This window comes from Oncorhynchus nerka, linkage group LG24 (assembly GCF_034236695.1).
Source record: "Oncorhynchus nerka isolate Pitt River linkage group LG24, Oner_Uvic_2.0, whole genome shotgun sequence".
In the NCBI taxonomy this organism is placed as follows: Eukaryota; Metazoa; Chordata; class Actinopteri; order Salmoniformes; family Salmonidae; genus Oncorhynchus; species Oncorhynchus nerka.
In genome coordinates this window covers 65,284,508-65,307,090 of record NC_088419.1, presented here as the reverse complement: position 1 = coordinate 65,307,090, position 22,583 = coordinate 65,284,508, and the positions used below count along the sequence as shown (strand labels likewise).

At 41.5% G+C, this 22,583-nt stretch overlaps 1 protein-coding gene across 1 annotated transcript in view; it reads left to right on the top strand.

The window, feature by feature from the left end:
- LOC115108739 (probable voltage-dependent R-type calcium channel subunit alpha-1E) overlaps nucleotides 1–22,583 on the top strand; it is a 164,141-nt gene that overhangs the window by 98,939 nt on the left and 42,619 nt on the right. Inside the window, exons 8-10 of the mRNA XM_065009058.1 lie at nucleotides 19,817–19,920; nucleotides 20,197–20,312; nucleotides 20,448–20,501. Coding sequence (XP_064865130.1) covers nucleotides 19,817–19,920; nucleotides 20,197–20,312; nucleotides 20,448–20,501 — 274 coding nt within the window. The remainder of the gene's footprint in view (nucleotides 1–19,816; nucleotides 19,921–20,196; nucleotides 20,313–20,447; nucleotides 20,502–22,583) is intronic.

Sequence of the window (22,583 nt, the reverse complement as noted above, 5' to 3'; positions counted from 1 at the left end):
CCGCCGGGTGCAGCGGTCCTGGCAGCATCTGGTGGACTGGGAAGGCTACGGTCCCGAGGAGCGCTCCTGGGTTCCTGCCAAAGACATACTGGACACTGACCTCATTCGTCAGTTCAGGGCTCTCCACCCTGAGAGAGCTGGTAGGAACGTCAGGAGCCGTTCCTAGGGGGGGGATTCTGTCAGGATTTGGCCAGGGTTGTTCCGGTTTTTGGTCACTAGATGCCCCCATTGTGCCTTTTGACCTTTTGTTTTCCCTTGATCCCCATTATTATTTGCACCTGTGCCTCGTTTCCCCTGATTGTATTTAAACCCTTTGTTTTCCTCAGTCCTTTGCTCTGTGTTTGTATGTTAGCACCCAGCCCTAGTACTCTGTGAACTCTTGTGGATCCCGGTGGACTCGCTTGTGGAATTCTGTTTTTTTGTTCTTGTTTGTTTGTTTTTGAGTATTTTTTGAGGCTTTTTGTGCTATACCTTCCACCTTGTGGATTTACCTTTTTGTCTTGGAGGATTACCTTTGTTCTTGTGGAATTCCTTTTGAAGTTGTGGAGTTACATGTTTTCCTGAAGAACTTCATTTTTTACTTCATTAAATACATCGTCTCAAGTACTGCTGTGTCTGCCTCTTCTGGGTTCTGCCAACTATTCGTGGCTCAGTTGGTTAAGTGACTGTTTCTCACTCCGGAGACCCGGGTTCGTAACGGGTCCTGACAGTCCCATCTTTTTCAACCATAATGTTTTTCAATTCCTCATCAATCCATGGAGCCTTAACAGTTCTAACAGTCAGTTTATTAACTGGTGCATGTTTATCAATAATTGGAAGAAGCAATTTCATAAATTCATAAAGTGCAGCGTGTGGATGCTCCTCATTAATCACATCAGACCAACAAATATGTTTAACATCATCCACATAAGAGCAAAATCTTTGCCTTTCCTGGATATAGCCACTATACTGTGATCACTGCATCCAATGGGTACAGATACAGCATTAGAACAAAGTTCTACAGTGTTAGTAAAAATGTGATCAACACATGTGGATGATCTTGTCCCTGTAGTGTTTGTAAACACCCTGGTGGGTTGATTAATAACCTGAACTAGAATACAGGCACTGGTTACAGTGAGAAGCTTTCTCTTGAGCGGACAGCTTAACTTCTTGCGTCGAGCAATCCCGTATCCGGGAGCGTAATCATAGCCTCAAGCTCATTAGCATAATTCGATGATAAATCATTCGTGGCAGTTTGGTTTCGTTAACTATTCATGAAAATCGCAAATGAAATGAAATAAATATATTGGCTCACAAGCTTAGCCTTTTGTTAACAACACTGTCATCTCAGATTTTCAAAATATGCTTTTCAACCATAGCTACACAAGCATTTGTGTAAGAGTATTGATAGCTAGCATAGCATTAAGCCTAGCATTCAGCAGGCAACATTTTCACAAAAACAAGAAAAGCATTCAAATAAAATAATTTACCTTTGAAGAACTTCGGATGTTTTCAATGAGGAGACTCTCAGTTAGATAGCAAATGTTCCGTTTTTCCAAAAAGATTATTTTTGTAGGAGAAATCGCTCCGAGGGGGAAAGGAGAAGAGATTAATTGTGTGTCCTTTTGTTCATCACGTTTGGCTAAGAAAAAAACCCGAAAATTCAGTCATTACAACGCCAAACTTTTTTCCAAATTAACTCCATAATATCGACAGAAACATGGCAAACGTTGTTTAGAATCAATCCTCAAGTGTTTTTCACATATCTATTCGATGATAAATCATTCGTGGCAGTTTGGTTTCTCCTCTGAACCAAATGGAAAAATGCACGCAGCTGGAGATTACGCAATAATTGCAACGGAGGACACCAAGCGAGCACCTGGTAAATGTAGTCTCTTATGGTCAATCTTCCAATGATATGCCTACAAATACGTCACAATGCTGCAGACACCTTGGGGAAACGACAGAAAGTGTAGGCTCATTGCTTGCGCATTCACAGCCATATAAGGAGACATTGGAACACAGCGCCTCCAAAATCTGGGGCATTTCCTGTTTGAAATTTCATCTTGGTTTCGCCTGTAGCATCAGTTCTGTGGCACTCACAGATAATATATCTTTGCAGTTTTGGAAACGTCAGAGTGTTTTCTTTCCAAAGCTGTCAATTATATGCATAGTCGAGCATCTTTTCGTGACAAAATATCTTGTTTAAAACGGGAACGTTTTTTTATCCAAAAATTAAAAGAGCGCCCCCTATATCGAAGAAGTTAATGAAAACCAGTCAATATTCAGGTCCCCGAGAAAGTAGACCTCTGTTTACATTACATACACTATCAAGCATTTCACACATATTATTTAGATACTGTTAGCACTTGGTGGCCTATAACAACACTCCAAAAGAAAAGGCTTTAGATGTGCCAAGTGAACCTGCAACCACAACACTTCAATAACACTTGACATAAGATCTTCTCTAAGCATTACAGGGATTTGGCTCTGAATATATACAGCAACACCTCCCCCATAAGCATTTCTGTCTCTTCTATAGATGTTATATGCTTGTATTGCTACTGATGTGTCATTAAATTAATTATCTAAGTGAGTCTCAGAAATGGCTAATTACGAATGTTATCTGATGTTAGCAAGTTATTGATTTCATTAACCTTATTGCTAAGGCTACATATATTAATATGGGCTATTTTCAGCCCTTTCACCCTGGGTACAATGTCACCAATGCTTTTTCTAATGTAGCCGGTGACGGAGGTGGTTAACTTGTCCATGTTTTCGGCGGAGTCTCGTTACATAATCCAATTAGCGCAGTCCTGTAGCATAACCTCGGATTCTGATGACCATTTATAAATGGAGCGAATCGTTGGTTCTTCCTGTTTCAGCTTCTGCTAGTGAAGAGGAAGCAAGAGTACAGAGTCATGATCTGATTTGCCGAATGGCAGGTGAGAGAGGGCCTTGTATGCTTGCTTGTGTTTAGAATAGCAGTGGTCCAGGACTTTATCGCCCTTAGTGGTGTTGGAGATCTCTTCGTGTTGGAGTCTCTTAGTGACGCCAATCGCCGACAACCAGAAAGGCAGCCACTTGGTGTAGGTTATCCTGCTTGTTTATAGCCTTGTACAGTTCATTAAGTGCCAGCTTGTTATTTTTATTGTCCTGAGGTGGAATGTATACAGCAGTCACGATAACAGCTGAAAACTCCCTCAGGAGGCAGAAGGGTTGGCATTTGACCATCAGGTATTCCAAGATGGGTAAACAGTGGGTCGACACTTCCACCGCGCTGGAATTAGAACACCAGTTGTTGTTGATGAAGAAGCAAACCCCCCCTGTCAATTTCCCTGGCCACACGGTGAATGAAGAATCCATCGAGTTGGATGGCTGTGGGGGGTATCTTGTCCGAGAGCCATGTTTCTGAAAAGCAAAGACTATTGAGGTTTCAAGAGTCCCGTTTTTAGTAAATCCGTGATCGTAAGTCATTCATCTTATTATTAAGTGACTGTACATTACCAAATAGAAGGGAGGGAAGAAGTGGCCGGTTTTCACTTCACCTTAATCCTACAAGGACCCCCCCCCCTCTTGCCTCTGTAACGCCGGTGTTCCCTATTGGGTAGCCCGACAATTGGATTGGAATTACTTAGAGAACCCAGGGCAGATGAGTCGAAGTAGAAGCCGGAATTGGGGTCAGTAACTGCCATTCTGATGTTCGAGATTTCTTGTCGGTTGTAAGAAATAACAGAGGAAACATTTTGTGAAAATAGAGTAAAAATAAACAAGAAAACAATTACAAAATAGCAAAGTTGTGTTGGAGCTTGCAAAACGGCGGCCATCCAATACGATGCCAACAATACTTAGGTTTCTACTTCCAGCTTATACATACTATATACAGTTGAAGTCGGAAGTTACACTTAGGTTGGAGTCATTAAAACTTGTTTTTCAACCACTCCACAAATTTCTTGTTAACAAACTATAGTTTTGGCAAGTCGGTTAGGACATCTACCTTGTGCATCATTTTTCCAACAATTTGTTTACAGACAGATTATTTCACTTATAATTCACTGTATCACAATTCCAGTGGGTCAGAAGTTTACATAAACTAAGTTGACTGTGCCTTTAAACAGATTGGGAAATTCCAGAAAATGATGTCATGGCTTTAGAAGGTTCTGATAGGGTAATTGACATCATTTGAGTCAATTGGAGGTGTACCTGTGTTTGTATTTCAAGGCCTACCTTCAAACTCAGTGCCTCTTTGCTTGACATCATGGGAAAATGAAAAGAAATCAGCCAAGACCTCAGAAAGAATATTGTAGACCTCCACAAGTGTGGTTCGTCCTTGGGAGCAATTTCCAAATGCCTGAAGGTACCATGTTCATCTGTACAAACAATAGTACAGAAGTATAAACACCATGGGACCATGCAGCCGTCACACCGCTCAGGAAGGAGATGCGTTCTGTCTCCTAGAGATGAACGTACTTTGGTGCAAACAAAAGTGCAAAATCAATCCCAAAACTGCAAAGGACCTTGTGAAGATGCTGGAGGAAACTGGTACAAAATTATCTATATCTGTCACGCCTTGGTCATTATATTTTGTGTTTTTGGTATATGTTTGGGTAAGCCAGGGTGTGACATGGGTTTATATGTTGTGTTTCGTATTGGGGTTTGTAGTAATTGGGATTGTGTTGATTAGGGGTGTGTCTAGTTAGGCTTGGCTGCCTGAGGCGATTCTCAATTGGAGTCAGCTGCTTATCGTTGTCTCTGATTGGGAACCGTATTTAGGTAGCCTGAGTTCGCGTTGTATTTTGTGGGTGTTTGTCCTGTCTCTGTGTTATAGTCACCAGATAGGCTGTATTAGTTTCACGTTCCGTTTGTTGTTTTGCTTAGTATGTTATTGAGTTATTTCATGTACGCATTCTTTCATTAAAGTCATGAGTAACCTACACCCTGCATTTCGGTCCGACTCTCTTTCTACAATATCCACAGTAAAATGAGTCCTATATCGACATAACCTGAAAGGCCACTCAGCAAGGAATAAGCCTGCTCCAAAACCGCCATAAAAAAAGCCAGTCTACAGTTTGCAACTGCACATGGGGACAAAGATTGTACTTTTTGGAGAAATGTCCTCTGGTCTGATGAAACAAAAATAGAACTGTTTGGCCATAATGACCAAACCTTATGTTTGGAGGAAAAAGGGGGAGGCTTGCAAGCTGTAGAACACCATCCCAACTGTGAAGCATGGGGGTAGCAGCATCATGGTGTAGGGGTGCTTTGCTGCAGGAGGGACTCGTGCTCTTCAAAAAATAGATTATGTGGATATATTGAAGCAACATCTGAAGACATCAGTGTTAAGGGAATTTTAATCAATGATGACTAATTATGTATACATTTCAATCAGGACTGACTAATCAGAATACTATGATGTTACTGTATATGTACTAATCAGAATACTATTATGTTACTATATATGTATGAATTTTCTTTTTAATCCTAGTACTGAATATAATGTGTGTAAATATAATCAAGAATTAGAACAATGACTGTCTGTTCCTTGGTAGAAATGAATGAACTATATCACCAGAAGGCTTACCTTCAGAAGCATGTCCTTGGCTCGGTCGTATATTATCTTAATAGGGAGGGACATGTGAGAACCATGCAGCCCTTGTATTAGAACGGAGATGACAGGGGTTGGTACTGGAACTAATGACGTCATTTTAAGTTTATAACCTGTGGTAAAATGTGTAAGGAGTAGTACTCTCGTGAATCAAATCTGCTGTTTGACCTTAAGACTGGGCTCTGTCCATGACTATAAAATAAGGGTCTTACAAATCCTTATGAATTGACAGAGTGTTTAATTTTAATTGGGTGTTAAAACAGAGCAATTTAATTCAAGTTAAAGCTTGGTTAACAAATGGGTCTTCCAAATGGACAATGGCCCCAAGCATATTTCCAAAGTTGTGGCAAAATGGCTTAAGGACAACAAAGTCAAGGTGTGGCCATCACAAAGCCCTGATCTCAATCCTATAGAACATTTGTGGGCAAACTGAAAAAGTGTGTGCGAGCAAGGAGGCCTACAAACCTGACTCAGTTACACCAGCTCTGTCAGGAGGAATGGGCCAAAATTCACCCAACTTATTGTGGGAAGCTTTTGGAAGGCTACCTGAAATGTTTGACCAAAGTGAAACAATTTAAAGGCAATGCTACCAAATACTAATTGAGTGTATGTAAACTTCTGACCCACTGGGAATGTGATGAAAGAAATAAAAGCTGAAAAAAATAATTCTCTCTACTATTATTCTGACATTTCACATTCTTATAATGAAGTGGTGATCCTAACTGACCTAAGACAGGGAATTTTTTACTAGGATTAAATGTCAGGAATTGTGAAAAACTGAGTTTAAATGTATTTGGCTAAGGTGTATGTAAACGTCTGTCTTCAACTGTACATTTTATGGACACAGTATATTTTACATTAGTTATCTTGTTTTTTTGTTATTTTTAGTCCCACCTTTCAGCTCCCCTCACACCTCCCATCTTTGTCTGAACACCATCTAGTTTAGATTTCTATTAGACATATTTCTTTCAACTGTGCTGTGAAAAAAATAAGCCCTGAACCTTTCTATTCTCGTAATTTCTACAGATTGTAAATTAAAGATCAAATATTTTGCTAAGAGTATAATTATATTATTGATGAATTGACTATAACTTTTCAAATCACCCAGCAGTGCTATTTGCAGAGTTAGCTCCAGATAAATGATGTAAATCTTTAGCCATTCCTGTACCTGCGACCAAAACAAGCTACATATGGGCAGTACCAAAACAAGTGTTCAAGAGCTGATCTGATTGTTTGAAAGACAAAACAGTACCAGTCAAAAGTTTGGACACACTCATTTTCCATTTTTTTTATTTAACCTTTATTTAACCAGGTAGGCCAGTTGAGAACAAGTTCTCATTTACAATTGCGACGTGGCCAAGATAAAGCGAAGCAGTGCGACACAAACAACAGAGTTACACATGGGATAGACAAACGTACAGTCAATAACACAATATAAAAATCTATATACAGTGTGGGCAAATGTAGTAAGATGAGGGAGGTAAGGCAATAAATAGGCCATAGTGGCGAAATAATTACAATTTAGCAATTAAACACTGGAGTGATAGATGTGCAGAAGATGAATGTGCAAGAAGAGATACTGGGGAGCAAAGGAGCAAAAAAATGAATAACAATATGGGAATGAGGTAGTTGGGTGGGCTATTTACAGATGGGCTGTGTACAGGTGCAATGATCGGTAAGCTGCTCTGACAGCTGATGCTTAAAGATAGTGAGGGAGATATAAGACTCAAGCTTCAGTGATTTTTGCAATTCGTTCCAGTCATTGGCAGCAGAGAACTGGAAGGAAAGGCGGCCAAAGGAAGAGTTGGCTTTGGGGATGACCACTGAAATATACCTGCTGGAGCGCGTGCTACGCGTGGGGGCTGTTATGGTGACCAGTGAGCTGAGATAAGGCGGGGCTTTACCTAACAAAGACTTATAGATGACCTGGAGCCAGTGGGTTTGGCGACGATTATGGATGAACAGGGAGAACAGGAGGGGGCTGAGCACGCACCCTTGTGGGGCCCCAATGTTGAGGGTCAGCGAAGTGGAGATGTTGTTTCCTACCTTCAACACCTGGGGACAGCCTGTCAGAAAGTCCAGGACCCAATTGTACTGGGCGGGGTTGAGACCCAGGGCCTCCAGCTTAATCATGATCTTGGAGGGTACTTTGGTGTTGAATGATGAACTGTAGTCAATGAACAGCATTCTTACATATTCCTTATGTCCAGATGGGATAGGGCAGTGTGCAGTGTGATTGCGATTGAATATTGAATATGTCCGTAAACACACCAGCCAGCTTGTCTGCACATGCTCTGAGGACGCGGCTAGTGATGCCGTCTGGACCAGCAGCCATGCGTGGGTTAACACATTTAAATGTCTTACTCACGTCAGCCACGGAGAAGGAAAGGGGAGGGGGTGCAGTCCTTGTTAGCGGGCCGCGACGGTGGCATTGTATTTTCCTCAAAGTGGGCAAAGAAGGTGTTTCATTTGTCTGGAAGCGAGAAGTTGGTGTCCGTAACGTGGTTGGTTTTCTTTTTGTAATCCGTGATTTCCTGTAGACCCTGCCACATACGTCTCGTGTCTGAGCCATTGAATTGCGACTCCACTTTGTCCCTATACCAACATTTCACTAGTTTGATTGTCTTGTGGAGGGAATAACTTCACTGTTTATATTCGGCCATATTCCCAGTCCTCTTTCCATGGTTAAATGAGGTGGTTCGCGCTTTCAGTTTTGTGTGAATGCCACCATCTATCCACAGTTTCTGGTTAGGGTAGGTTTTAATAGTCACAGTGGGTACAACATCTCCAATGCACTTCCTTATAAACTCACTCACCGAGTCAGCGTATAGATCAATGTTTTTACCTGAGGCTACCCGGAACATTTCCCAGTTCACGTGATCAAAACAATCTTGAAGCGTGGATTCCGATTGGTCAGACCAGCATTGAATGGTTCTAGTCACGGGTACATCCTGTTTGAGTTTCTGCCTATAAGACGGTTGGAGCCAGATGGAGACGTGGTCGGATTTGTTAAAGGGAGGGCGAGGGAGGGCCGTGTATGCATCGCGGAAGTACCAGCGATCAAGTGTATTTCCTGCGCGAGTGCTGCAATTAATATGCTGATAGAATTTAGGTAGACTTGTTTTAAAATTTGCTTTGTTAAAATCCCCAGCTACAATAAATGCAGCCACAGGACATATGGTTTCCAGTTTACATAGGGTCCAGTGAAGTTCCTTGAGGGCCGTCGGGGTGTCTGCTTGAGGGGGTATATACACAGCTGTGACTATAACGGACAAGAGTTCTCTTGGGAGATAATATGGCAGGCATTTGAATGTAAGGAATTCTAGGTCGGGTGAGCAGAAGGACTTCCTGTATGTTGTAATAATAATCAAGTCATCAATTTAAAAAAAAATGCAATATACACAACAAATGAAATATTGTATTAAAGTAAAGTAATGTGAATGAATTATGGTTAATAAGTGATAAGCAGTAATGGGCAGTCTTTCATTCATTGTTTTATTCTGTGTTGTTACAGCATTCAACACACATAATAAAAAATGGATCAAAACCGAAATCGTCATTTTTAAAATAATTGAACTGAAACCAAACTGACCTCAAAAGCACAAATTTCTCCCCAATACTAGACTGACCGTCCTAGCCTCACTGCTTATCAGCTTTTGTTCGTTACACTGACTAGTAGGACAGGAGGAAACTCCCCTCACACCGTCCCAGGCAAGCAACTCCTCCCAGCCATCCCAGCTTGCGTGGCAGAAGCCAAACGTAACTGGGACAGACTTTTTGCCAACATGAATGTCAAATACATGGAAGAGCTGGGCCTCGGCAGGCCACCAGTGGTAGAGTAGCCAACCAACTCAACCCTGCTAGCCTACCAATCTGTTTTGATGCTACCGGATAAATGTCTCTTCGCATTGTATGAAAACGTGGACTGCCCGCTGTTCGCTGGCACACTCTTGGCCGAGGGTGCTGCTTTACTCTTTTCCTCCTCTAACCCTCATACACCCCAATCTATTCAAAGTGAGAAAATGCCTCGATTGCCAGGCAGATCGTTCTCTTGCTGTACGACAAGCCCTGGCAACTCCAGTTACACAGGGATCTTTTGACCCAAGCAAACTGATATTTTCCACCCTCACCTGGACACCATAACCCTCTGGGCCTGGTCCGTGAGAGGTTAAATCTGGATATGACAGGGTTGCCTCTTGGAGTCATTGAGACTATCCACAGTACCAGCCAATGTTACCTCAAATAAAATGGGGCACTGAGCAAATTTCAGGTTTGCTGAGCGCAAACTTGAACGTTGTGAAAATTCTATGCAACGTCCTGGGTGCGTTTACTGTGAGCACTGAGGCTGTACCCACTTTAAGGTACAGTTTTAACAGTGGCCAAGTACGCTACTGTGGCTATTTGATCGTCATGTAGGCTTAACATTGTGGCCTACCATCAAAAACAATGGAGAAAATAAAATGTTAATATGGAAATAGATGTTCTGTCATTTAGCCTACAGTAGCAGCCAATGTGTGGTGTTCAAAATAGGCCTACATTCCATGAGACTTTTGAAAAAAAAAATACACAGTGCTTGTCTCGGGGCTACTGCATGCCCAAAAACAGATAATTCATTACCAATGCTCTGTATCTGAGGTTTTATGCTTTTTGTAGGACCGCAAAGTGAGTGAGTGAGCTGCATGAACTGTCAGTTCACCATTCGTGCCTAAGGTTTGCCCCAGGTTTTTCCAAGGTTTCCTTGTTGCCCAACCCTGCTTTTATGCCTATGGTCAGCGACTATTACAATTGAGCTTGTGACTTTCCACCCACCGCCCTTCACTTCATAATATTAGAGAACCGGGGTAACGAAAGTAACCTTGAGTTTTACTCTGTCAGGATGGTGTATTGGAGACAGAGGTCAAGTGTAGGAGAGCAGATACAATGAACAGGGGAACTTTTATTATAGTTCCAAAAACGAGAGCACCACATGAAACAAACACGCTCAAAAAACAGAACATAAAAGTAGAGCGCGTAAACTAACACCACCTAACATGAAAACAATTACACACAACACATGATGGGAAACAGAGGGTTAAATACAAGTAGATTGATTGGGGAAATGTAAACCAGGTGTGTATGGAAACAAGACAAGACAAATGGATATACAAAAAATGGAGCAGCGATGGCTAGAAAGCCGTTGACGTCAATCGCTGAACGTCGCCCGAACAAGGAGAGGGGCTGACTTCAGCAGAAGTCGTGACATACTCAATGATCTAGGCTTTCTGTTCAGTGCAGCTGATTGATTTCTGACTAGAGTCCTGGAAGCTAATATGAAATTCTGATTCCATGATTTTTCTCCTTCAGATTCAACTAGCAATATGAAATGACTGAGATGATGTCGTTGACACTGCAGAGAGTTGTGATGATTCTTACATGTCTGACTGCTGCTTCACAGCTTTTGATTTCCATTTCATTACTGATTATCTTGGGACTCTGAGGGATAAGAATACTCTCCTATATATAGCACACTGTTACTCTCCCCATCTGTTGCTGCCAAATGACAGCCAACAGTTATCCATATTACAGTATACGTAACATAACACTTCCTCAATATTATACTATACATGGATTCAATATGAAAAGGGTACAGCCGCTGGACTAGGAGGAGCAGTTGTATTAGTGTGTTTAGTTTAATGGTTAACTCCCCCTGTCCTCCATCCATAGATTTGTCAGCAGCATACCACCCTGCATCCCACTGTTGGCTTGCTTCTGAAACTAAGCAGGGTTGGTCCTGGTTGGTCCCTGGATGGCACACCAGATGCTGCGGAAAGTGTTGTCGGAGGGCCAATAGGAGGCACTCTTTCCTCTGGTGTATTTTCTGTATATCCCAATACCCCAGGGCAAGGATTGTGGACATTTCTCAGTGTAGGGGGCCATCTTTCGGATGCGACGTTAAACGAGTGCCCTGACTCTCTGTGGTCACTAAAGATCCCTTGACACTAATCGTAAGAGTAGGGGTGTTAACCCTGATGTCTTGGCTAAATTCTCAACCTGGCCCTCATACCATCATGGCCACCTAATCATCCCCAGCATCCAATTAGCTCATTCATCCCCCACTCCTCTTCCCTGTAACGAATCCACAGGTCGTTGCTGTAAGTAAGAATGTGTTCACAGACAATCTTACCAGGTAAAATAAGGGTTAAAAAATAATAATAATAATAACATTCTGTCTGACGAAGATCATGTCACTGAGCGTTTTCTTAGAACGTCCCCCATGTCCAAACCACCAGTGCCTGACTGGCTGGCTGGTGTTATGTTGCGGCAGGCAACGTCTATTTCTGGAGGGGTGCAGAAAGACAGTGTAGGAATTCCCTAATCTGATCATCTGCCTGCTCAGTTCAAGCAAACTCAATCATGTTCGCTCTTCTCCCTCGGCAAGCTGAATCAGTTCTCATCATTAAAGATGGGATCCGCAGTAGGCGGAAACAGCACCGCTGTCAGCCCCACAAGCGTTGTTATTGTCTTTGTTGCCGAGCTGAGGAGCGTTGTGTGGAGTGGTGATTTTAGCCTGTAAATCTTGGTGGGGCAAACTCCCACCCAAAATGTTTGATGCATGCCAGCAAAGCCACTACACTACACAACACAACAATAAACAGTACATGAATTACACTATAATGGTGACGAACGGTGCCCACAAACTGTTAGGGCCTACATAAAGCTGTTCCAACAGCAGAGTCCCAACAGCAGTCCCAACACCTTCCTATTGCTACACCTGGCTATCAACAGAGCCTTGTCTGGCAGCGAAAAAGTTAATTTATTGCCTTTTAAAAAACATAGCTGATATGGCTGACCTGCTTAAACAAATGTGGTTTCTACTGTCAACTGAGATGGACAAACTATGACATAAGGGGACGACGAGTAGATAAGAGGCAATCCGTAATTTCGATAATGACATGAATGAGCTAACTAGGATGGACATACAGTTGTCAATATAACTATTTGTTCAGCAGAGCAACAGAATTCAGAACATGGGCCATCCTTACAGTATTCCCTATGTACACCAAGTCAGAACCGTAGGATAAATAAAGGGTGCATATAGGCAGACAACGAAAGCCCTTACAATATTTTATAATTACATTTCTCTAAAACAGGGTATAGGCTACATGTGCATCATCAAGTCAGAACAGTAGGCAACATTATGAGTGGAAAAGGGAACAAATTATTAGGGTGAGGCACATTGGCTCCTAACAGCTTACCACACAACATACACTTAGTATTACTTTCTTAGCTACAGTATACAGTGCCTTCAAAAAGTATTCAGACCCCTTGACTCTTTCCACATTTTGTTACATTGCAGCCTTATTCTAAAATGGATTTTAAAAATATTTTAGCAATCGACACACAATAACCCATAATGACAAAGTAAAAACAGGTTTTCAGAATTTCTTTCAAATGTATTACAAATAAAAAAAAACAGCTATCAAATCAAAACCCTTATTTACTTAAGCATTTGCTATGAGACTCAAAATTGAGCTCAGGTGCATTCTGTTTCCATCCTTGAGATGTTTCTACAACTTGATTGGAGTCCACGTGTGGGAAATTCAATTGATTGGACATGATTTGGAACAGCACACACGTCGATATGGATCAGCACACACCTGACAGAGCTTGAGAGGATCTGCAGAGAAGAATGGGAGAAACTCCCCAAATATAGGTGTGCCAAGCTTGTAACGTCATACCCAAGAAGACTTGGTGCTGTAATCGCTGCCAAAGGAGCTTCAACAAAGTACTGAATAAAGGGTCTGAATACTTATGTAATGTGATATTTCCGGGGGGGGTTTTAATTCGCAAAAATGTCTAAAAACCTGTTTTTGCTTTCTCATTATGGGGTATTGTGTGTAGATTGAAGAGGGAAAAACAATTAAATACATTTTAGAATAAGGCCGTAACGTAACAAAATGTGGAAAAAGTCAAGGGGTCTGGATATTTCCTAAGGCACTGAACATATCTCCCTGGCATATTACATAATTTGTTCAGCAGCATACAATACATTTTTGGATTCAAGGCGGCAGGTAGCCTAGTGGTTGGAGCGTCGGGCCAGTAACCAAAAGGTTGCTGGATTGAATCCCCGAGCTGACAAGGTAAAAATCTGTTGTCCTGCCACTGAGCAAGGCAGGGGGCGCCGAAGAACCCCCTGTTTTCTGGGCGACGAAGATGTGGATGTCGATTAAGGTAGCCCCCCGCACCTCTCTGATTCAGAGGACACATTTCAGTTGAATACATTCAGTTGGACAACTGACTAGGTTTTCCCCTTTGCCTTGTGCTATGCTCACCTGAACTGGAAGGTGGTGCTGCAGTCCTTCGTAGGCTAATTTTGTCATCAAAGTCTGCCATTCTCTATAAACTCTGAAAAAAACAAGGTTGAATCATGATGACGTCAGTGATATTCAGGTCAGAGCTCTAGAAAGAGGCCTGAGTTCCCTACTTGCAATTCCGAGTTGGTTGACTGTCAGAGCTCTTTTTTTTCGGAGTTCCCAGTTGTCTTTAACTCAGAATTCAGATTTCGTAGTTCCGAGTTTCCAGTTGTTTTGAGCGCAGCAGAGGTCATGCTGGGTTGACAGCATGGCCAATGTTGAATGTTTATCCTTTTAAGCTTGGACCCTTACACCTAGACTTGGGACCACACACCCACTCCACTGAATAGCAGGCTAGTGATTGCTTTGCAATGCAATCTGATGTCTTCCAAACCATTCATTGTTGAATTTGCGATTTCAAACTTGTGTAATGTTTATATCCAATGGCCGATGAGCACCAATACGTTTTATCTATAATTTCTCTTCATTACTTCTCTTCATATGACAAGGATTGAAATGATTTTCCAGTAGATTGTCGACTTGATTCATTATAATGACTGCTAGCTTGATAGCTAAGATTTTGAAAGTCCAATCAAAGCTACTGTAGATATAACGTGATTTAACGTAATTTTATCTGTGGCCAGTGACCTTGAGCCGCCTTAGATGGGCACTTCTAAGATGCACTTCATAGATGTTGTGGTGACGTAGTGTCCCCATGAGCAACAGAACACTGAGCCAATCACGGTGCAACAAGAGAACATCACAAACCTCTACGCTCCATATTCTCCGCTGGCTGCCCCACCACCACAGAAAGCACTCCACCACCACAGAAAGCACTCCACCACCACAGAAAGCACTCCACCACCACAGAAAGCACTGAGCCAGGCTGAACCACCTGCATTTTGGAGCTGTCTTATTCAAGAAAGCAAAAAAGAGACCATGTTTGCATTCAGCCTTATTAACTTAATGATTTTTATATTTTTTTGATTGTTTGAAAACTGATATGTGACACTAATTGATGCCAAAATAACATTCAAAACAGGCCAAAACAGGGGGGAAATTATATGATTATGTTTTTAGCTAAACAGGTGGGGCTCAAAACCCCCCTGAATGACTGGTCATCACTGGTGGTGCGACATGGTAAAAAAAAAAAGTTCAGTACATATTGTGCTCTTCTGTCACACGTTGCAGGGTTATCTCCGAAGGGAAAAAACTGTGTTCGTTGTTTGCAGTAACTTCATTGTTGATATAATATCACAAACGAACGTGGCTGTTTCACCATTAAGGATTCCAACTTTAATGCCTCTTCCTCTTTCCCCATTCATTTCGCTCTCATGCTAATATCACAGCGGAGTAGCAGCCTATTGAACCCTCTGTTGTTTGTTAATGATGGTGATGCAATACAATGCAATACAACTTCATTCATGGCATGCCTAGGGATATTAGGAACATGTGCCAATGTATGCTGATGAATAGCTTTATTTAGAAATGACAAACTTCTACTGTGTTGGATAGCATCTACCACAAGTGTAACATTTTGAACGTGATAGCAATAGCATTTTGTCAGCTTGTATCTAATTATTTTCTTTTCTAGACATGGTGATGGCACTGGTTTCAGAGCAAGAATCAATGAGTTGCCAATTGAAGACTGTTGAAGCCCTCTTGCCTTTTTGTGTTGACAAAATGAGTCAATATAGTGAAAAGGGCCTGGACACCAGAACATAATATTTTATCTCATTTCAGCAATTTATCAAAATGCTAATTTGAAAATGAAAATGCCTGTAGCTTTACTCTGGATAACATGCTTGCCATATGCTCCACAACCTCTGAAAACCACTGTCCTCACCAGGGTAATCATACAGTTTAGATCAAAGATACCCTGGGATTGAGATTCACGGAAAGATTATCCTAACACATCTTCCGTAAGGTAGTGGAAAATACATTGAATTGATTTTGATTAAAGATGTCATTTCCACTGCTTGACTACCAGTGTAGCACAGTGTATGATAGGCCTACCCACAGAGCATAGATGCCAGGCCATACTTTCTGCTCCCTGCTTTCACGGCTCTTCATTTAAATTGATGGAAGCAGATGATTTTCTGCTGTGATTATATTATGTTGACTGACATTATGGTGAATGTAATTTATTAAGGAATGAAGAGAGACAGTGGAGGGTAGAGAATGAGAGTTTGCTCTGGTGGTTAAAAGGGCTAGCAGACAAGATAGTCTCTAATACAGTTTGCTGTTTTATATTCCTTTCTACAGGAATGCAAACACTGCATGCACGTACACACACACACACTCAGTCAAACACTGCATGCACGTACACACACACACTCAGTCAAACACTGCATGCACGTACACACACACACACACACACACACTCAGTCAAACACTGCATGCACGTACACACACACACTCAGTCAAACACACGTGCACATGAAGAGTGTATTTCCAAAACGCTACATCCACCAATTTTTCAGATTTAGTTTTTTTCATCAGTAATGATTGCTTATGGGTTCCTTCATGTGTGTGTAAAATATTACTGCTTTCTTCCAACGGCACCTCAGTACCTCCAGGCTCTGATCAGGCCCTACACCCAAACAAGGGCACTGCGTTCATCCACCTCTGGCCTGCTCGCCTCCCTACCACTGAGGAAGTACAGTTCCCGCTCAGCCCAGTCAAAACTGTTCGCTGCTCTGGCCCCCCAATGGTGGAACAAACTCCCTCACGACGCCAGGACAACGGAGTCAATCACCACCTTCCGGAGACACCTGAAACCCCACCTCTTTAAGGAATACCTAGGATAGGATAAAGTAATCCCTCTCACCCCCCCCTTAAAAGATTTAGATGCACTACTGTTCCACTGGATGTCATAAGGTGAATGCACCAATTTGTAAGTCGCTCTGGATAAGAGCGTCTGCTAAATGACTTAAATGTTAATGTTAAATGTAATTAGAGATTTATGTATGAAAATGTGTTTTTCTGCAAAACGCTATATATCCATTGTTTAACTGGAATGAAATGTTCTTATCCAAAATATTTGACTCTGATATGTGGTTGTCTCACCTAGCTATCTTAAGATGAATGTACTTACATTAAGTCGCCCTGGATGAGCATCTGCTGAATGACAAAAATGTCAAATGTAAATGTTTTCAAGTACAGTGAAATGCCTTTCTTGCGAACTCAAAACCCAACAATGCAATAATCAATAACAATGTATTACTAGAAAAAACACATGCAAAGTAAGAATAGGAAATATGAAATACACAATAAAGTAATTACGTAAGTAAGCATACTATATACATAAAATATTTACAAAGTCAGTTCCAATAACATATTTACATGTGCAGGAATACTGGAGTGATGGAGGTGGATATGTACAGTATAGGGGTAAGAGGACTAGGCAACAGGATATAAGATTAACCGAGTAGCAGCAGGTTGTATGTGAGTGGGTGTGCGGGTGTGTAGAGTCAATATAAATGTATCTGCATAATATGTGTGAGTGAGCAAATGATGGTGTGTGTGTGTGTGTGTGTGTGTGTGTGTGTGTGTGTGTGTGTGTGTGTGTGTGTGTGTGTGTGTGTGTGTGTGTAGGGTCATGTTAGTGTGCAAAGAGACAAATATTGAAATAAAAGGTCAATAAATATACTAGGTACACTCAGATAGTCCATGTAGCTATAGTGTTAGCTATTTATCAGTCGTATTTCTCGGGGATGACAGCTGTTCAAGAGCCTGTTGGTGTTGGACTTGATGCACCAGTACCTCTTGCTGTGCGGCAGCAGAGAAAATAGTTTTGGGTGGTTGGGCTCTTTGACAATTTTCCTGGGCCTTCTTTTCATAGTGCCTGATATAGAGGTCCTGAATGTACGGCTCCAGTGATGTACTGGGCTGTCCACACAACCCTCTGCAGCGCCATGCAATCGAGGGCGGAGCTATTGTCATACCAAGCAGTGATGCAGCCAGTCAAGATGCTCTCAGTGGTGCAGCCAGTCAATATGCTCTCAGTGGTGCAGCCAGTCAATATGCTCTCAGTGGTGCAGCTGTAGAACCTTTTGAGGATTTGAGGGCCCATGCCAAACTTTTCTTTCTTTTTTTACATACAGAGCTCATATTACTGTATTGAATTATTTAAAATAATAATATTGTACATTTCTTTATAAAATGTTTAGCTATTTGTTACATTTGACTGTGTAAAACCTACTGTGTAAAAGCTAGCAGTACTACTTATTTGTCTAAGAGTGAAGTGCAAAAAAACATGATTATTTGCCTCTCCGAAATGAAACCCACATGTGATTTTAAATTAAACAAATGTGTGTCTCTGTCATTGAACAACCCCATGCCTTGATAAGATAGTGAAAAAACACACCAATCTCTTTCATCATTTCTTTAAACAATAAAAACTAATTTACCAACATTTCTGAAAGTGGAAACAGTATATAGTGTTTTGGAGTGAAACTCTTCATATGTACACTTACACAGACTCTTAGTCAGTCAGTAAGTCACTCACAAACAAACCGATCCATCCACTTCATTGCAGTCTGCTAAAACAAGGTTGAGTACAGATGCTGCTCTTTATTGTTTTCATTGCATTCTCTGATACAGAATCCACTTACTGCCATACAGGATCCAACCTCCCCTCTCATGTTGGCCCAGAGCTAATCAATACTTCTGTTCTCTCTAGGATTGAGACACCAGCAGGCAGTTGTTGCCTCATCCTCCCTGCTGCACACTATATCCTTCTGTTTTATTTAACGCAGATCAAATTGGTTTTCAGTTTCATATATATCCATTATGTTCCCCAAAGTCCACATTCAGTGAAAACCGTTTATACAGTGAAAACCGTTTATACAGTGAAAACCGTTTGTGAATCGTGGACAAAGTGAATTGTCACATGGAGGTAGAGAACAGAATAGGCCCCCTCATTAAGGTATTGAGAGCTCTGTATAACTGTGAAACTGAGGATTTGGGGTACAGCCTAATAGCTTGTTAAAGACGACCACTCTCTGACTCTGAATGCTGCTGTCTGATAAAGCACAGATACCCAAGGTGCAACAGCATGCAGACAGTGCACAGCAGGTCAATGGAACGCAAGCCAGTACGCTTTACACTGGCTTTAGTCAGGAGCTAGTCATAGCCATGTTTACTTGTTAACAATTGCTTGGGATCGTGGTAACACCACCTTTTAGATAATTAAGGGATAGCACATCCAAATTACCAAATGACACATTGGTTTCCTTAACCTGTAAGCAGTCTATGGACAAGCTAATCCATGCCATGCTTTGGTCTTATTTCCCTGGGACTATTTCCAAATGCTAATGTTTAAGCATTTGTGGCACCAATCCCAACCAGGTCCTAGCACCAATGTTAGCATTTTTCACACATCATGTCCAAATCATCCAAAAATATCTAAACTTGATTGTGAAGATCAACAAAGTCATAGATGATTTGAACATGGTTCACACAAAAATATAATATTGGTACCATGACTTTGTGCCGATATTATACATTTTTGTGTGTGTGGAAGGTATCTGTAGCCCAGACTGTTTACGGCTCCGTCTGCAGCTCTGCACTGCCTCAACGCTTCAGGAGGATTCCCTCTGGTTACTCTCTCATGGCGTCCCACTAATGGATGAATAAACTCTGACTGTAGGATGGAACAGAGCCAGAGACATGCTTGTCCATATTGGGCTCAATCCTGTCTTGAGACAGGACTGCTTTGCACAAATCATGCATTGATGATGATGGCAAAACATGATTTATAATCATGGGTCTCAGGTGCAGAACAACAATGTGGGGCTCCATCTTTTGTGTTGGTATGTAGTATAACAACACAGTGCTTTCTCCTGGATTCAATAGCTCCTGGTTATTGTCTGCTGTTTGCTTTTTATCTCTACAGACCAACGATGCCTTAGGCCCCACGTGGAACTGCATGTACTTCATCCCTCTGATAATCATCGGCTCCTTCTTCGTGCTGAACCTGGTTTTGGGAGTTCTCTCAGGGTGAGTCCAACTTAACATTACAGCAGCACTGTGGCACCGCCACATTGTGCCGGGGTGGCTGACATGTATGTTATACACTCTGTTACCGTCTGTACAAGTTCATGTTTTTTTTTCAAAAGGTGATTGACTAATTAACTGCATGGGAAGGAGACAGGGTTAGAGTCTCCCCCCTCCACACTACTTCTCTCCCATGGTGTCTGAATGATGCAGAGAAGAATAAGCGCTGAACAGCAGGTCCCAGAACAGTCATTATCTGCTGTTGTGTTTGGCTTGCAGGGAGTTTGCCAAGGAGAGGGAGCGGGTGGAAAACCGCAGGGCATTCATGAAGCTCCGGAGGCAACAGCAAATTGAGCGGGAACTCAATGGCTACCGAGCCTGGATCGACAGAGCAGGTACTGAAACCACTGTCTGTATTACACTATAGACCCAATACATGTCATGCTTTTAAAAGGTTACCTCAGAAATGTCCTTGATATTTACTTTCATACTGTATGAATCAGACTTCAATTGTTGGGTCTGCTTTGCAGAAGAGGTGATGCTTGCGGAGGAGAATAAGAATTTAGGACCTTCTGCTCTTGATGGTAAGAATGGAAAGATGGCCCCATTGGTTATATTGTCTTTAGACCCCTGCATTAGTTTACAGTTTATCTGTCTGTACTGGATTATTGGCATTCTGTTTTGTACACATGACTGTCTACCATGAGAATATTTCTCATCTGCCTGTCCTCTAAGACAACCACACACTGCAAGCATAACTAAAACATTGGCCGAGACTGAAACATATAATTTGTAGAAAATTGTAATTGTTATTTGTAATTTAATAATATCATATTACCCTATGCGCTGTGCATGATACATTCAGTGGGGCAAAAAAGTATTTAGTCAGCCACCAATTGTGCAAGTTCTCCCACTTAAAAAGATGAGAGAGGCCTGTAATTTTCAATGACAGACAAAACGAGAAAAAAAAATCCAGAAAATCACATTGTAGGATTTTTAATGAATTTATTTGCAAATTATGGTGGAAAATAAGTATTTGGTCAATAAATAAAATGTATCTCAATACTTTGTTATATACCCTTTGTTGGCAATGACAGAGGTCAAACGTTTTCTGTAAGTCTTCACAAGGTTTTCACACACTGTTGCTGGTATTTTGGCCCATTCCTCCATGCAGATCTCATCTAGAGCAGTGATGTTTTGGGGCTGTTGCTGGGCAACACGGACTTTCAACTCCCTCCAAATATTTTCTATGGGGTTGAGATCTGGAGACTGGTTAGGCCACTCCAGGACCTTGAAATGCTTCTTACGAAGCCACTCCTTCGTTGCCCAGGCGGTGTGTTTGGGATCATTGTCATGCTGAAAGACCCAGCCACGTTTCATCTTCAATGCCCTTGCAGATGGAAGGAGGTTTTCACTCAAAATCTGGCGGCGTAGTGTGTTACTGATGGTAGGCTTTGTTCTGGGATTTTTGCTCACCGTTCTTGTGATGATTTTGACCCCATGGGGTGAGATCTTGCATGGAGCCCCAGATCGAGGGAAATTATCAGTGGTCTTATATGTCTTCCATTTCCTAATAATTGCTCCTACAGTTGATTTCTTCAAACCAAGCTGCTTACCTATTGCAGATTCAGTCTTCCCAGCCTGGTGCAGGTCTACAATTTTGTTTCTGGTGTCCTTTGACAGCTCTTTGGTCTTGGCCATAGTGGAGTTTGGAGTGTGACTGTTTGAGGTTGTGGACAGGTGTCTTTTATACTGATAACATGTTCAAATAGGTGCCATTAATACAGGTAACGAGTGGAGGACAGAGGAGCCTCTTAAAGAAGAAGTTACAGGTCTGTGAGAGCCAGACATCTTGCTTGAAATCTTGCTTGATGTGATTTTCTGGATTTTTTTCTCTCATTTTGTCTGTCATAGTTGAAGTGTACTTATGATGAAAATTACAGGCCTCTCTCATCTTTTTAAGTGGGAAAACTTGTACAATTGGTGGCTGACTAAATACTTTTTTGCCCCACTGTGGATAACCACACATTATTTTACTTAGGTAAGTGCTAGCGAGGAAAAGTAGGTGTTTTGATTCTCACTGTTAATTTCAGTCTCTCCTGAGGCCTGATATGTATACATTATGTCTCATTGAGTGTTGGAACTTACAGTACAATCTGTTTGGTTGACTCTGTGAAAGTAATTTACTAACACTTTCTCATGACAGTGTAACTACTTTGAGCAGTTTTGTCTCGCAATACTCTTAAACGTGTGGGCTATCCTGTTTTTGTAATATATCTGGGCTTGTGTGTACTCACGATATACAGTACCAGTCAAAAGTTTGGACTAACCAACTCATTCAAGGGTTTTTCTTTATTTTTACTATTTTCTACATTGTAGAATAATAGTGAAGACATCAAAACTATGAAATAACACATATGGAATCATGTAGTAACCAAAAAAGTATTGGTAGCCACCATTTGCCTTGCTGATTCCATATGTGCAATTCTCTCAACCAGTTTCATGAGATAGTCACCTGGAATGCATTTCAATTAACAGGTGTGCCTTCTTAAAAGTTTATCTGTGGAATTTATTTCCTTCTTAATGCGTTTGAGCCAATCAGTTGTGTTTTGACAAGGTAGGGGTGGTATACAGAAGATAGCCCTATTTGGTAAAAGACCAAGTCC